We start from the raw sequence: 16,153 nt of genomic DNA on the forward strand, positions 1-16,153 counted from the left end.
AAAAATAATGCATGAATGACAAGAGGGCCTCTTCAGAGCATTTATTTACAATATGATGTAATAATCAGATCATAAAACTACATCCACTCACCATATAATCAAAAGCAAACATAATTCATACTGTAAGTACTGTAGAATCAACTAGTGTGTGACTAAATTGTAATATACTGCTAAAATTAAAAACAGTAAAGTTTCATCTGTACTTCTCTTTATTTTACATCTGCATTTTTCCTAAATATCCTGCAAAGTTGTAAAGTTAGTGAAACATGCAAGGCAAATTTATAATACATCAAAAACATGTTAAAAACAAAATGAAATAAATTTACAAAGACGTGCTGTGGAAAAAAAACAACAACAGCAAAATAAAGCATCACACAGTTTTTCAGTGTGCAAAAAAATCTGTGGCAAAATGTCAACTGAAATTAATGAATTTTATATAATACACTCATGCGATGCTGCGCTGTATGAAATATGCTAATTCTGCAAATTTCTCTTATTTCAGCTCTTTTATGGTAACAAACATACAAAAGCATACAGTGGACTAGTTAAAGGCAAAAGAATTTGTGTGAAATAATTTCCAATTTACGTCAAATAATGTACACATCAAATTTTTCTGGGGGGAATATTCAAAGGGAGATGACAACATAACTATTTCTAATGTAGCATTCAAGTAATAAGTATATACAAATTAATGAAGAGTGTTCCTAGAAAGAAATCCCAAGATGGTGTAGCCTCAGCCTCAACTGTCTTCAAATTTGATGGACAATAAATGAAATGGCAGATCTATGAATAACAGAAACAGAAAAAACATGCAATGAGAAAAGTAGAACTTAAGAGAAAATAGAATGGAACAATATGCTTTGCAAATCAAATCAAAATAATATATATTGAAATGCAGCGCCAAACCATACCTGTGTTACCACATGAGGAGGACACAGACTCAAAAATCCATCTGAGTTGAGGGGAGAGTATGCTCTCGTCCTGAAGCACTGAAACAAGATTTTGGAAAAGTCAGTAAGCGATAAAGTGCATGGATACAGTGAATCAGTTGGCATGACAGCGTGTGGCATTAGGGAAATGGACTAAAATATCATGATCAAGAATGTGATGTGATTTAATCAAGCTGAAGAAAAGCACACAATACCCAAAGGAAAAAATGAAATTACTTACAAGAACTAAAATAACAGGAGGCAGGTCTGTATGGGAGAGCAGGGTCAATGGTGACATCATCTTGGGATTTATCAGGAACACTTGGGAGTGTGTGAAGCAAACTCAAAAATTGCAAAAGTCCACTAAATGTAAAGGTACAAAGTAATGACAGATATGAGATGTCGGCATATGTTCAGTTCTTCTGTTCAGTTGCTTGTTTTTAGTGTCTCAGTTCTTAGTGTCTCACAGGTGCATTTTACTGGGTGTTTGATTTAGGGACCCAGGCGAAATTACACATCACAGCAACATAACATCTGTTCATATGCTATGCAAACATTCATACATTTTATGTCACAATGTGTTTTAGAATTTGATACACTTTGTCTAATTAAAAAAAAAGCTAAAAAACTATTCTGGACTTTTTAAGGAAACAATGAATACTGAAAAAATATTTCTCTTACATATATACTGTATATATTAGCTTTAGAAAGTTTAGAAAGAAGAGCATTTGCCAAATGAGAAGCCTCATAAAAACAACATAAATGTCATGCTTTGAAAAATATTAACTGAAAACCAGAAAGAAAAAGCAATGCTAGAGATATAATGGGCACATGTTTAGATGGCTTATGAATGAAAAAAACAGTCTAAGCAGGTTTTGATGGTACACTATAAATAAGTTATATTCTCTTTGTTACTATAACTAGTTTTTCCTGTAATGCAACTGCAATGTAAGTTAGTTTTTAAATTCCTAAGTCACCAGTTCTCATCAACGCGACTGGCTGATCAGAATCTGCGACCATAGCTAGTGGAAGTGGACGTGTAGGAGGAGGACGAGAAGTTCATGCTAAAGCCAGAACCAGCATCAAAGCTCCCTCTCCTGGAGCCTGATCGGGATCCGGTCCGAGAGCCGGTCCGAGAGCCATAGGCGGAGCCAGAACCGCTGGCATTGTAGGGGCTGTAAAGGCCTTTGCTGGACTGTGAGGAGGCTTCTAGGAGTCTTAAGCCAGATCCTTCCTCGACCATGCTTCTGTCCATGGCATCTTTGAAGGAGATTTTCAGTTTGGTTTTTGGACATGTCAGATATTTTGAATAGGTATTGACATCCCTCAGTTTCTGGGCAGTGCGGGCATCGATGGTGCCCTTCCTGATGGATTCATCTAGTGACACTCGACCCTGGGCTTCAGGTTCAATAAGGCCACCAGTCAGATACTGAACCTCAAGGAAACGTTGGCCGGCTTCATAATACAACCAGCCCTTCTTCAGAGCCTGGGAGGCAGACATCCTCACTTTTGTTCTAGGGTCTTCAAACCCGTTAAATGCTTTTTGAGCCAGATTGAGGCGATCGACCATGGCTTTGTCCACAAGGCCTTTTTCTGTGGCAACAGTGACAGTGAATCTCTCTCCAGTTGTTGGGTCAATTATCCCTCCTGTGCATGCCTGGGCCTCTAACAACCTCTGGCCTGTGATGTTGTCTACGAGGTTTCTGTGCATCGCTTCGGTGACAGACACCTTCTCCAGCGTTTCTGTGTCCAGTATTCCAGCTATGGGGACAGTCTCTTCCGATGGGTCATTCCATATGACTGCAGGTGCTTTAATGGAAGGTATCGGGCTCATAGGGGAGGAGTAGGTGGAACCCGTGGTGGAACCAAACGAGGAAGATCGTGAGCGAAAGCCGCCCGCATTTCCAGAAAGCATATCGGCAAATTCAGTGATGGACAGGTTCCCAGCCCGGTAGGTATCAAGAGAATTCTGGTCAATGAGGCCACGTGAAATAGCGTCGTCAACATCATACTGTCTCCCTGATCTTCTGTCAATAATGAGGGATTTAACAGTACCATCAGAAGATGTCATTGTGATCTCCTCCCATTCACATTCCTGTTCTGCCAGCTCTATGTATGTCTGATGGTCAATAAGCCCCTTCCTGTAGGCCTCATACACGGTCATTTCTTTGCCGGTTTCTGGGTCTACGATAACAACTCTGCGCTTACGAACTGAGGTCTTTGACGAGGTCTTTCTTTCCTTGTTCTTTTCTTTGAGCAGCAGAAGCACCAGGCCAGTGTCAGGATCAGTGATGCACCTTTCCATGAGCTGGAGGTACGTTAGATTTTCCTCAGTGTTGGGATCAAAGAAGCCTTTGGTGTCGTCGGATGGATCAGACAGAATCTCATTCATCTCCTCATCAAAGAAGCCACGTTTATAGGCCACCTCAACTGGCAGGCGATGACTTTCCTCTGGGTCAATGATTCCACCAGTGGCAATCTGAGCTTCCAGAAGACGGATACCATGATCTTTGAGGATGAGCCCCTTTTTCATGGCTTGGAACAGGGAGATTGTCTTGCCTGTGTAAGGGTCTCTATATCCCGTCACTGCACGCTCAGCAGAAAGAAGCTTGTCTTTGAATTCTGGGCCTACAGTTCCCATACTCACTGCTTCATTGACAGTTAGTTTAAGGCTTTTTATTGGGTCAATGATGTAGCCTGTGGCTGCCTGTGCCTCAAGGAGTTCAAATGCAGTGCCTGGCCTAATCATGTTTTTCTTCATGGCCTGATAGATTGACAGACGCTCCTTGTTGGATTCTAGATACACACCAGCAATGCAGCTTGTGCCCTCTAGATACTTCGATAGTCTCTTGGACACCTCTTCCAATGAAATCAGACCTTCATTCAGTTCATTGACAGTCTGCTGATCAATAATCTCTGAAATGAGAAGCTCCTCCAAGGTGATTTGTTTCCTCAGACCTTTCACTGTGAGCCTCTTGTCGCCCAGAGGAAGGAGGCGCAACCCACCCACTAATTTGCATCTCTTAAGAAGCTGTGCATACGACAATTTTTCATTGGAGACGGGGTCAACAAATCCTTTAACATCATCTGTGAGTTTCTCATTGGTTTCCTTGTTGATGTAACCTCTTTGAATGGCAACATCAGCCGGCAGGTGGAACTGGAATTCAGGATCTATGATACCACCGGTGGAGGTCTGGGCTTCCAACATTTTCAGAGCGTAGCCCTCTGGAACTAGATCCTTCTTCATGGCCTGGAACAGAGAGATAGTTTTGCCACTATACGGATCTTTGTACCCTGTCACCGCTCTTTCAGCTGACAGGAGTTTATCATGGATCTCGGGCCCAACGACACCCTTACGAACAGCTTCATCAACAGTGAGAGTCTCATTCTTTATTGGATCAATGATGAATCCTGTGGCAGCTTGTGTCTCTAGGAGGTTGAGGGCTACATCTGGCTGAATAAAACCCCTCTTCATGGCTTGATATATACTCATCTTGGAGCCAGAGTCAGTTGTGAAGCCAGCAACACATCCTGTGCCATAGAGATACTGCTTGACACTGGTCATTTCCATTATGTCACGGATGTCCCGTTTTCCCTGTTTAAGGAGGTTGTATGTCTCAAGGTCAATGATGCGAGCATTGTAGAGCTCCTCAATGGTTATCCTTCGTCTAATGGTTTTATATGACAGTGGATCACTTCTGATGATCTCTGTCTGCTCCATGATCTCAATAATAATAATAATCATCCTCTCCTTGGTGATTTTACCGGAGCGGTATTCATCCATGAGTTTTTGCCTCTCTGCTTCAGGAAGCAAATTTGAATTCATGATGTCCCAGAGGTTCATGGGTTTTTCAGCAAGGCCCTCGATTGGAATGTCAATCTGGGTGTTGGTCAGGTCACTCTGTGTTTGTTCCTCGGTATAGAGGTAAGTCTTTTCCACGACTGTTGGAGACTGGGGTTTGGAGAGAGGGAGGAAGTACAGGCCTGTCTGTGGATCTGTTCTGCATTTGCTTTTAAGTTGCCTGTAGGTAACATTTTCATCGGTTTCTGGGTCTGAGAAGGCCTTAGTGTCATCAGAGGGTTCAGAGAGTGTCTTTGCAACCTCTTTGCTGAGAATGTTCTTCTGGTAAGCAGTGTCATTTGGGACACGGTGGCTGTTCACAGGGTCAATGATTCCTCCACTAACCATCTGGGCCTCCAACAGTGGCATGGCATGCTCCTTGAGAATGAGATCTTTTTGCATGGCTTCGAAGAGGGAAATTGTCTTGCCTGTAAATGGATCTTTATAGCCAGTGACAGCTTTTTCAGCAGAGAGTAGTTTTTCATGCAGCTCCGGGCCAACAACTCCTGACTTAACTGCTTCATCTACTGACAGGCACTGGTTCTTCACTGGGTCTACAATAAAGCCAGAGGCAGCCTGGGCCTCAAGGAGTGAAAGGCCTGTGTTGTGTCTAAGGAGCTTTTTCTTCATTGCCTGGTAAATGCTTATATTCTCCTTTGTTGGCTCTAGATAGATGCCAGCGATGCTCTCAGATCCCTGGAGGTATTTACTGACAGAGGGGTTCTCACTGACTTGTTTAGGTGTTGTTTTTCCTTGTTGCAGAAGGTCAAAAGTTGATTCGGTGATGATTTTGGAGTCATACAAAGAAGTTGCTGGGACAGAAGCCCTCAGTCCCTTGAAGTTGGACTGCTCTTGTTTCTTTACTTCTTTCTCATGCACAACTGTAATAACTATCTTGATTAGCTTTTCAATTGTTATCTTTCCTGACCTAAATTGTCTGAGCAGGTCAAGTCTTTGCTCCTCAGTGAGATATTCAGAGTTAATGATTTCCCAGATTGTAATTTTTCTGCCCTTAAAAGGTCCAGAGTCAAGCTCCACTGTGGCTTGTGTCATAGCTTCTTTTGTCTGGGCTTCAGTATATGCTGGCTCCTCCTTTGCCTTGATTGCTTCGTCAGAAAGAGGAAGGAGACGGAGGCCAGTCTTCTTGTCAGTGAGGCAGCGTTTAGAGAGCTGTGCATATGTGACATTCTCTTTGGTGTTAGGATCAAAGAAGCATTTTGTTTCATCGGTGGGGCTGCTCAGATGCTGTTTCATCTCGTCATCAAAGTAACTCCTGTTGCAGGCCACATCATGAGGAACGCGATGGCTCTTCACTGGATCGATTATGCCACCGGTGGTCATTTGGGCATCGAGCAGTCTAATTCCCTGTTCTTTAGGGATGAGATCTTTTTTCATTGCCTGGAAGAGAGATACAGTCTTTCCAGTGTAAGGATCTCTGTAACCTGTGACCGCTCTCTCTGCAGACAGGAGCTTTTCATGCAATTCTGGGCCGACGACACCTGCTTTAACAGCTTCATCAACCGTGTAATGCTGATTATGAACAGGGTCAACAACGTAGCCGGTACCTGCTTGGGCTTCAAGCATATTGAGGGCAGGCCCTGGCCTCATCATATCTTTCTTCATTGCATCATAGAAGGACATTGTTTCATTGGAAGACTTAATGACTACACCTGCGATGCAGTCTGTGTTCTTCAGTGCTTTGTGGACAGGCTCCATTTCAGACACCTCTTTGACTGTCTTGTTGCCCTTCTGCAAAGCATTGTACAGGTCTTTATCAATGATTTTGGATTCCAAGAGCTCGGCGGCAGGGACAGGTGCTCTCAGACCTTCAAAGGTGATTTCGCTCTTCTTCTCTTTCTCCTCTGCCACAGTAATTACAATTCTAATGATTTTCTCAATTGTGATTTTGCCTGTCTTGTATTGTCGTAATAGATCTTTCTTCTGGTCCTCAGTGAAATATTCAGAATTGATAATTTCCCAAATGGTGACCGTCTTTCCCTTGAACCTTCCAAATGGCACAGACACTGTTGTTTTGCTGAACACATCTTTGGTCTCCTCCTCTGTGTATATACTTGAGCACTGAGCCGCTTTGTCTGTGATTGGCAGGAGTAACAGACCAGTGTTCGGGTCAGTGGTGCATCTTGCCATTAGCTCAGAATATGTCAAAGGTTCCTGAGTGCTGGGATCAAAGTATCCTTTTGTGTCATCGGAAGGATTTTCCATAATCTTATTCATTTCTGCATCATATTGCCCCTGCTTGTAGGCTATTTCATTAGGGACACGGTGACTGTTAAGTGGGTCAATGATGCCACCAGTTGCAAGCTGAGCCTCAAGAACTCTGATGGCATGATCATGGTCCATGAGCCCTTTCTTCATTGCTTCAAAAACTGAGATCTTTCCACCACTGTATGGATCTTTGTATCCAACCACAGCCTTTTCAGCTGAAAGCATTTTGTTGTGCAGCTCGGGACCAATCAATCCTTCCTTAACAGCCTCATTCACAGAAAGCTTGTGGTTATTGATGGGATCTAACATGTATCCAGTGGCTGCCTGGGCCTCCAGAAGGATCATGGCTGTTCCTGGAGTGATCTTTTTCTCTTTTGATGCTTGATAGATTGTCATTTTCTGATTGGACGGAGTCAAAATGCCAGCAATGCTGTTCTTTCCTTTAAGAATTTTTCTAAGGTTTTCAGTTTCACCGAGCTCTTTCGCTGTGGTTTTGCCATTTTTTAACAAATCAAATTCCTTCTTGGGTAAAACCCCAATATCAAGCAGTCTGCTTGCAGGAACCTTATCACGAATGCCATCAAAAGCCATTGGATCAGGTCTCTTCTCCACACCGTCAAGCACATCACCAGCATTCTGGCCATTAAGAACTGTCTCGACCACTGTAACATGCTTTTCTGTGATGAGTGTGCTTTTCTGTGCTTCTTCCATCTGCTGCAGCTTCTCGCGCAGTTTCTGGTTCTCATCTGCAAGAACTCTCTCCTGCTCTAACCTCTTCCTCTCTAGCTCCTGCATCTCTTTCTGTTTGTTGAGGATGTCTTTCTCTGCCTCTTTCTGTTTATTTAGCGCTGCGTCCATCGTGGCTTTGAGTTTCAGCTTCTCCTCCTCCATCTGCTGCCTCTGGCGGTCCTGTTCATCTTTAAGAGCTTTGGCCTTTTTGATTTCCTCTTCGAACTGGCTCTCAAGCTTCTTTTTCTCATCCTCAATGAGCTTCTCTTTCTTAAGCAGCATTTCCTTTTCTGTCAGGAATGTCTGCTGAAGCACTGTCATCTCACGCTCAATTTGTTTCTGCTGTGCATCAGCCATCTGAAAAAGGAACAACAAAAATTATAAAATGCAAACATTTAAGGTTAAGGCAAATATAAATCCTTGGATTATGTTGTTCTATTGTTAATTTGATATGTAAATAATAACAATGCACTCTGCTTATGCACTTTATTTGCTTCTCTAATTAACTTAATTGAGTTTTTTTTTAAGTATTATGAATGAAACTTCCTTGTTTGAATAACACTATTGGACATGTTGAGTTTACATTTGGTGATCAGTATTTTAATTGATTTAATTAATTAAAGGTACAGAATTTAGATACACGACTGACTAAATGATGCTATGTGTTGCAGGGCTGCTGCCATATTTTTTGCTATTTACGCTAATATACATATATATGATGGTGATGGTTGGATGGTAGAGATCCATAGGCATGATGCCAGAAGCAGTGTTGTCTTTGTCTATGCATACATGTGCAGTAATGGTGGAAGGTATAGTTGAAATATGTCTCACACATACAGGGGCAATAATGAGTAGAAGGACCAAATGGAATGTATGAGATTGTCCTATTCTCAGTCTCTACTGGCTTTTAAAAACTTTATATTTAGTTATTATGCCTTAATCAAGATGGGGGGAAGATGATCTAATTAACGTAAACGCTGAGTGTTTGTTATTTCAATAAAGAAAGAAATGTCAAGCACTTCTAAAAACAGGAAAACATTCCAGGACTTGGGTTGGTTCTGCATGAGCACAGTGCACTGTAAAGGAAAGTCATATTTAAAATCTATCTATAGTTTTATGATTAGAAGAGAATGGGGTAGAAGAAGTTCAAGATATAAGTGTTAGTTTTCAGATAGAGTTAACAATGACATAAGCTGCTCTGTTATGCCATGTTTGACACAATACCTCTTTGGACTTATTTTGATGTTCTTCAGCCTCCTTTTTCAGTCTAGCCTTCTCCTTCTCTAGCTCTGTGATTGCTTTACGTAAGTCGTCAGCTTCTTTGCTGGTATTTAGTTTCTCAAATTCCATCTTTTTCACTTCAGTCATCTGTTCTTTGGTGGCGATTTCAGTCTCGTGAAGACGTGCTGCGATTGTGTCGGCTTGCTTCTTGAACTTTTTGGCCTCCTCCTCCGCTTTGGCCTGGGCCTCACTGAGCTGAGAGACCTGCAGTTTGAGTTTTTCAGCTTCAGCGATGATTTCCAGCTGCCTTTTCCTCTCGGCTTCAAGCGATCTTTGGTATTCCTCTGTTTCCTCATCCAGACGCTGTTGCATCAGTTGTTTGTCCTCCAGCAGCTTCTGCGCCTGCTCTTGAGCCAAATCCTTCTGCCTCTGGAGCATCTCTGCTTCGGCTTTGAGCCGAGATGCCTCCTGTATGGCTTGCATTTTCTCTTTCAGCATTTTCTCAGCGAGAGTTCTTTGCTGATTGAGGTCGTCTTCTGCTATTTGTCTCAAGCGTGCTGCCTCTTGGGCTTCTATACTAAGTCTAGCAGCATCTTCTGCTAGCTTTTTCATATTTTCAGCCTCTTCCACTAGGAATTTTTGAGTATTGTCTTTGTCTTTTTTCATGAGGCGCTGATTTTCCTCCTCAATTCTGACTTTTAGTTTCATTAGTTCCTCCATTTGAATCTTGACCTTGAACAATTCCTCCTCCACCGAAGCCTTTTGTCTCATAGCATCGTCCACCTCATCCTTCAAACGCTGCAGCTCATCATCTAGGAGAGATTTCTGTTTGTCGGTCTCCTCGAGCTGAAGTTTGACCTTTGTGAGCTCTTGTTCCACTTGGAACTTCTGCTTGAGTGTTTGCTCTGCCAGTTTTTTGTGCTTGGCCATCTCCTCGTCGGCCTGTTGTTTCTGCTTAAGTGCCGCGGCCTCTGCTTGTGCCAGTTTAGCGGCCTCAAACTCGGCGTCCTTCCTCAGCCTCTCGGCATCGTCCTGAGCTTTGGCTTGGTTCGCAGCCTCCTGCTCGGCAGCCACCTTTTGGCGTTCTGCTTCCTCTGCTTGTTGGCGAAGGAGCGCCGCCTCCCTTTCTGCCCTCTCCTTGGCAGCCTCTGCATCTCTGGCAAGAGCCTTGGCTTTCTCGTATTCTTCCTTAAGCTTGTTCTGCATCATACTGTCTTCCTTCTGTTGAGCAAGGACGCTTTGGACTTGCTGCTCTGCCATGTTGCATTTGAGAGCTGCTTGCTGAGCTGCAACTATTTGCTTTTCCGCTTCCTTGTCGGCCTCCTCTTTCTGTTTTCTGACTTCGTCTGCTTTCTTTTGCAGACGATCAAGCTCTTCTTGGGCGGCCTTGCGTTGTCTGGCCGCCTCTTCTTCAGCAGCAGCAATCTTCTTGACCTTATCTTCGGCTTCTTTTCTCCTCATCTCCTCCTCAAGAACAAGCCTTCTTAGCTTTTCTGCCTCCTCCTCGGCCCTAAGTTTGCTTTGCTGGGTTTCCTCTGCGATATTTTTCAGCTTGTTTAATTCTAATTCCAGATCAAGTTTTCCAGATGAGGCCTTTTCAAAGTTGAGCTTGAGGATTCGAATTTCCTCTTCTACAACTCGCCTCTGTTTGAGCGTGTCGTCCACTATTGCCTTTTGTCTTTCCATTTCAGCATCAGAGGATTTCTTTAGCAGGACTATCTTCTCCTCAATCTCTAACTTGTGCTGGTTGGCCTGGTCTTCAAGAATCTTCCTCTGGTAGGCCTCATCCTCAGCCTGTCGTCGGAGTCTTTCATTTTCTGCCTCCTTCTCCTTAAGGGCTATTTCAGCCTCTGTTTTCAAACGAGTGGCGTCGCTGATTGCAGCCAGCTTCTCTTTCAGAATCCTCTCAGCTTCCGCTCGCTGACGAGCTGCGTCTTCCTCTGCGAGCTGCCTCTGGTGCTTAGCCTCCTCTGCGATGGCCCTGAGCTTGCTTGCTTCCTCGGCCAGGTCCCTCAGCTTGGTGGCTTCGGCCTCAAGGAGTTGTTTGCTCTTCTCTGTGTTGGACATTGTCTCTTTCTCTGCCCTGGACTTGAGCTGAATGAGTATATCCATTTCACTCCTCACTTTGGACAGTTCATCCTCCAGCTGTTTCCTTTCCTGCTGCGCTGCAATGACTTCATTCTTCAGGCGATAAAGTTCGTCTTCGAGGAGGGATCTTTGCTGTTCTGCGTTGTCAAAATCAGCCCTCAGTCGAATGAGCTCCTGTTCTGCAGCGAGTTTCTGCTGAGCTGTGCTTTCAGCCAACCTTCTCTGCCTCTCCAGCTCGTTTTCGGCCATATCTCTCTGCTTCAAGGCCGACTCCTCTGCTTTGGATCTCTTCTTGGCTTCTCGGTCGGCCTCCTCCTTTTGTTTCTCGGCTTCTTCTTGCGCGAGGCTCTTCTTGTGAGCTTCTTCTTCAGCCTGCAGTCTTAGACGAAGGGCTTCGTTAGCTTTTTGCCTCCACTTCTCAAGCTCCCTTTCAGCCTCCTCCCTGGCATTTTCAGCATCCTCCTGTTGTTTCCTGAGGCGCTCTGCATCTTGTTGCAGCTGAAGGACGGTGCCGTGCTCTTGTTTAAGTGACTCCTCCAGCTTTGACACATTTTCAGCAAAGGACATTTGTTTGCTCCGGAGCTCAGCTGCAGCGCTTTGCTGGGCTGCCACATGAGCAACCTGGATTTGTCTCTCCTTTTCAACCTCTGCTTGCTTCACTTGCCTTTCAGCTTCCTCTGCTTGCATTCGTAGGTTTTCAAGGTCTTCAAGGGCTTTTTGCTTTTCATTAGCGGCTTTTCTTTCCGCCTCAGATTTGTGCTTGAGTTCTTCCTCTGCCAAACGCTTTTTTTGGGTCTCTTCACTGACTTGTTTGCGGAGTTTTTCAGCCTCCTCCTGGGCAAGCTTTCTGAGTTTCTCAGCGGCATCTGCTCTATCGCGAAGTTGCTTCAGCTCGTCTTCTGCGTTAGACTTTTGTTTCACTGTTGTCTCAAGTTGAATCCTAATGAGGTGGATTTCCTCCTCAATCCTGAGCCTGCTTTTTAGCGCTTCATCAACCTGTTGACTTTTGTCCTTTATCTGCTGCTCTGAGAGGTTTTTGAGCTCATGCAGTTCCAGCTGGATGTTTTGCTTTTGCTTTTCAGCATCGACCGCAGCGGTTTCCCTCTTGCTCACTTCTTCCTGCATTCTGAGCTTCAGCTCCTGAGCCTCTTTCTCAGCTTTGGCAATGGCCTTTGCGTGAGCTTCAGCTAACTGTTTTTGTTTGTCTAACTCAGCCTGCATCTCGGCCATTTTTTTCTGCTCTTCTGCTTTGAGTTTCTCTGCAGCTTTCTGCATTAGTGGAAGCAAATGGTAAAGAAAGGATTATAATCAAGCATGATAGGTTAAAGGTACGACTGTACATTAACAGCTCAAAACAGTGTGGATTTAAATTGTAATTACTGTGGTAACAACAGTCTAATCACACTGTAGTGAGAGCAACTTAATGCACTGTGTTACCAAGGCAATGTTAATGTTAAAATTAGCTCAAAGATCAGTCATTAGATGCAAATTAGATGCACATTCATTGAAGAAATGTTAAAAACACGATGCAATGAAAATGATTCATGACAAGACAATTCAGGAAAAAAATGGATAAATGATATATGAGTTAATGTATGGAAACAATACATCACTTCACAACACAGCAAATAAAAATCACACGGCATGCAACTGCAGCTGTGGCACCAACTACTTCCTAAAGTACTTCCAATATGTTGGAAAATATTCTTTTTTGTAAATGTTGTTGAAATTGTATTTTTCTATGTATTTATTTATGTTTTATTGCTATTCTTCTGTTTACTATACAATGCTATGTTAATGTCTACATATTTGATTTTAAAATCACTAATCAGATATGTGTTTAAGATGTTTTTACTCAGCAGTGAACTAAATATTATACAGTTATAGTCATTTTTTTTAAACAAGTACTAGATGCTTTGTTAGTGCACTATCACGACAATCTGGTTTTCTGTCAACCCATGCACAGGGGGTTCTTTACATCACTGTGTCCATGATATTTCAGGAAATGGAAAGGAAAGAATAAGTCAAGTACCAGGCACCACACAGAGTAAAGAGCGCAGCATGTGACTATGATTTACAGCAGTTTAAGTTAACTATCAGATATCATTGCATAGCTGAATATGATTGTCTTGAGTGGAAGCAAAATAAAAGAATATATGCCACTGAAAATGTGGAAATATACTTGATTGATGAAACAAAATGAATATGCAGGACATTAGGTACCTAAAGTACTGAATGAATTACCTCTTAATGATCATACATGTTAAGTGCTCATCAAGTCAAAGCACTGGCAAGCAGTTAAGAAGAGCAAAAAAATGAAACGTTAGAGTTATGAAATAATAGGAAACAAATGAACTTCCTGTAGCTTGAGTAAAAGGAGACGGTAGGTACAATAAAACCAAGCTGAATCGAAGAGTCTTAACTCTGATTTTGACCTCAAACAAAAAGGTGGCAGGAGGAGAGAGGAGGAAATTCAAGTGAATTCAAGAAGTGAAAGAAAGAACCCCTCATCCACAATGGCACAAACACAGTGAATGGAGATGGAGGATCAACGCTGTTCATTCCTATCTAGTCTGCACATCTGGAATGTTACCATCGATGAACCTCACGCCTTCATCGCCCCTGCTGCTCTGGCTAATACTGGAGATCAGCTGCAGCATGCCAATGTGTCATGCGTATCCACTGCAAAGGAGGTATTTGTCACCCGTACATTAACGTGTTGGTGTGTGTTTGTGTGCGTGCATGCATTTCAGTGGTCAGAGGGCACAGGTGTTGCCTGATTGGTTGTTTGGTTAGAGTTAGCTTAGAATTTGCTTTGTTTGGGAGCCCTGGGCAGTTGTCACGCACCTCCTCGTCCTCCAGGCGCCGCTGGGTGTCGGTGATGAACTTGATGTACTGACTAGTCAGCGTCATCAGTTCACTGTACCGCGTCCGCAGTGTTACATACTGTTACAGGGAGAAACCAACAGGTTAGTTACACGCAAGTGGGACTCTCCCACTCATATTCGTCAAACTTATTGTACAGTAGCTCTTTATCAAACTCTGTTTCCCAAAAGTTCTGGTGTCCAGTGTGGTTGGGAAAACATGCCTCCTGAATGATGTTGTCAGAAGCAGAATCCAGCTTGGTTTTCTTCAAGGGCGAGGTAAGGGGCTCCACCTGTGCTTTGTAGGCAACCAGCTGGAGTTCATAGTCCTGTAGTACAAAATACAGACTCCATGTATCAGGTTTCCAACAGCAAATCTACAAACACTGTGTGTTGTGTCCTCACCTTGATGATATCAATGTATGCTTTGGCATATTTTTGACACTCATCAACTTTGTCTTTGTTCTTCTCAATCTCCTCCAGCAGTTTCTGTTTAAAAGGATGGTTAAAGTTTCTTGTACTAGTGCAATGGTAACAGAATCTGGGCAATATGACCAAGTACTGTAATTATATGGGACATACCTTCTCCTTGGCAAGCTGTTCTTTCAGAGTTTTGCTGTCAGTGATCGGCACAGCCTGGATGTTCTCCTGCCTCTGCTTCGCGTCCGCAATCCAGCGAATCAGCCAATCGTAGCTCTCGCGGTAGTAGCCCAGCTGGCGGCCCAGCTGATCCAGTTCCCTCTGGCGAAGGTCGATCTGAGTGAACACGGCCTTCCAGCGGTCCTGGAGGCTCGACAGGTGCTGGCGGTGCTGGTCGAGCTCGGCGTCCCGCTCGCTGTGCACACGGGACATCTTGTCACTCACGGCGGACGCCTTCTTCAGCTCCTCTTCCAGGGAATCGAACACCGGCTGCTCGGCCTCAGCTTCGGCTCGCATTTTCTGCAGGTTTGGAATCAAACAAAAACAACCTCAGCAGTGGTGCCAGCGCAGTTGAAAACCACAAATAAACTTAAAAAAAAATCATGTTTTACCTTTAGATTGGTTCTGTAGGTCTCCACTTCCTTGACGTCGTTGGGCACAGTGTGAACCTCACGCAGGCAGTTCTCGTACTGTTTCAGAACTCCCTCAGCACCTTGTGTGTTACGAATCACCATCTCTACAGTCTTCAGCCTGGGGCAACAAACAACAAGTCATTAAACGAGGGCCTTGGGAAACCCAGTATGATCTTTAAGGAGCACGTGGATGGGGGACTGACTTCTCCAGATAAACTGAGGAGAGCATGTAGGCGTGATCCATCTTCTGCACAGTGAGTTCAAGCTCTGATCGCAGCACAGGAGCGGTGGCAGACGGCTGAGGTGAGTTCAGGATGTCCTGCGTCTTTGTTGAAACCTTATCAAGGTCCTTCTTCAGGCCCTCAAGCTCCACCTGGACTTTCTGTACAGGCAAGATTAACAAGAATGATCACTTTGTCGTAGAAGAGTAAAAACAATTAAGCACAAGGAAATAAATGGTCGATTTTTTCATAAATTAAAGATATGCTCTGAACCTGTGTTCGGGCTTCTCTGTACAAGAAGTGGCCAGAGGCACAGCAAAACATTTCAACAGACTCATTTCAGCAGGGAGCAGTGCAACTGTAGCAGGAATGTACTGTAGCCAGCGGCTCTGAAATCTCTGCACCTCTCACTCAACAGCAAGTGCATTCTCGCCGTCATTTCCACACTTCAAACCCAAATCGACTGCCCACTATTCTAGCACAGCATTGCACACACTGTAAATACTGTGCAAAAGTCATGGATCTAATGTTTCTAAACGTGTGGACCGTACCGCCTGCTCCGCTGTCTTCTGAATGCATTCTTTCAGAGGCTCCTTCTCCACAGGTTTGCGTATGCGAGCCACGGTGCGAGCCTCACAGTCCTCAATGCGCAGACGCAGGTCCTTCACCTCGGAGATGTAGTTCTTACACAGAGTCTCATCCTGTTGACCTGTTTAGCAGAAAATAGCATTCAGGATGCAAATGGACACCGGCATTGACTCTTTATTGTTTGCATGGCCAAGCATACAGTAGGTCATCTATGCACAGCCAAAAACAGCATGCCGTCACTCAGGACGTCACTGGTCAAACACTACTGGTCAAACACTACTGGTTACAGTCCATAACACTGGATCCCAGCCTTTAAAGCATGGTCACCTACAGCTGCAGCTTCAGCTTTCTCTACGTCACTCACCTTTGTGTCTAACAACCAACCCTGAAATGT

The 16,153-nt window shown here is 43.9% G+C and overlaps 1 protein-coding gene across 23 annotated transcripts in view; it reads right to left on the minus strand.

The window, feature by feature from the left end:
• Positions 1–26: 26 nt before the first annotated feature.
• plecb (plectin b) overlaps positions 27–16,153 on the minus strand; it is a 78,744-nt gene continuing 62,617 nt past the window's right edge. For 15 of the 23 annotated variants that reach the window (XM_055503462.1, XM_055503451.1, XM_055503454.1 and 12 more), the window contains 12 exons: positions 16,124–16,144; positions 15,723–15,880; positions 15,154–15,332; positions 14,930–15,068; positions 14,481–14,837; positions 14,304–14,387; positions 14,123–14,227; positions 13,882–13,980; positions 8,950–12,303; positions 1,171–8,082; positions 912–989; positions 27–783 (listed from right to left, as the gene is read on the minus strand). In XM_055503462.1, the coding sequence (XP_055359437.1) occupies positions 1,933–8,082; positions 8,950–12,303; positions 13,882–13,980; positions 14,123–14,227; positions 14,304–14,387; positions 14,481–14,837; positions 14,930–15,068; positions 15,154–15,332; positions 15,723–15,880; positions 16,124–16,144 (10,646 nt within the window). In that variant the 3' untranslated portion in view covers positions 27–783; positions 912–989; positions 1,171–1,932. The remainder of the gene's footprint in view (positions 784–911; positions 990–1,170; positions 8,083–8,949; positions 12,304–13,881; positions 13,981–14,122; positions 14,228–14,303; positions 14,388–14,480; positions 14,838–14,929; positions 15,069–15,153; positions 15,333–15,722; positions 15,881–16,123; positions 16,145–16,153) is intronic. The other 8 variants (XM_029129523.3, XM_029129519.3, XM_029129518.3 and 5 more) reach the window with 3 other exon arrangements.

The sequence above is a fragment of the Betta splendens genome, chromosome 16, assembly GCF_900634795.4.
Source record: "Betta splendens chromosome 16, fBetSpl5.4, whole genome shotgun sequence".
Classification (NCBI taxonomy): domain Eukaryota; kingdom Metazoa; phylum Chordata; class Actinopteri; order Anabantiformes; family Osphronemidae; genus Betta; species Betta splendens.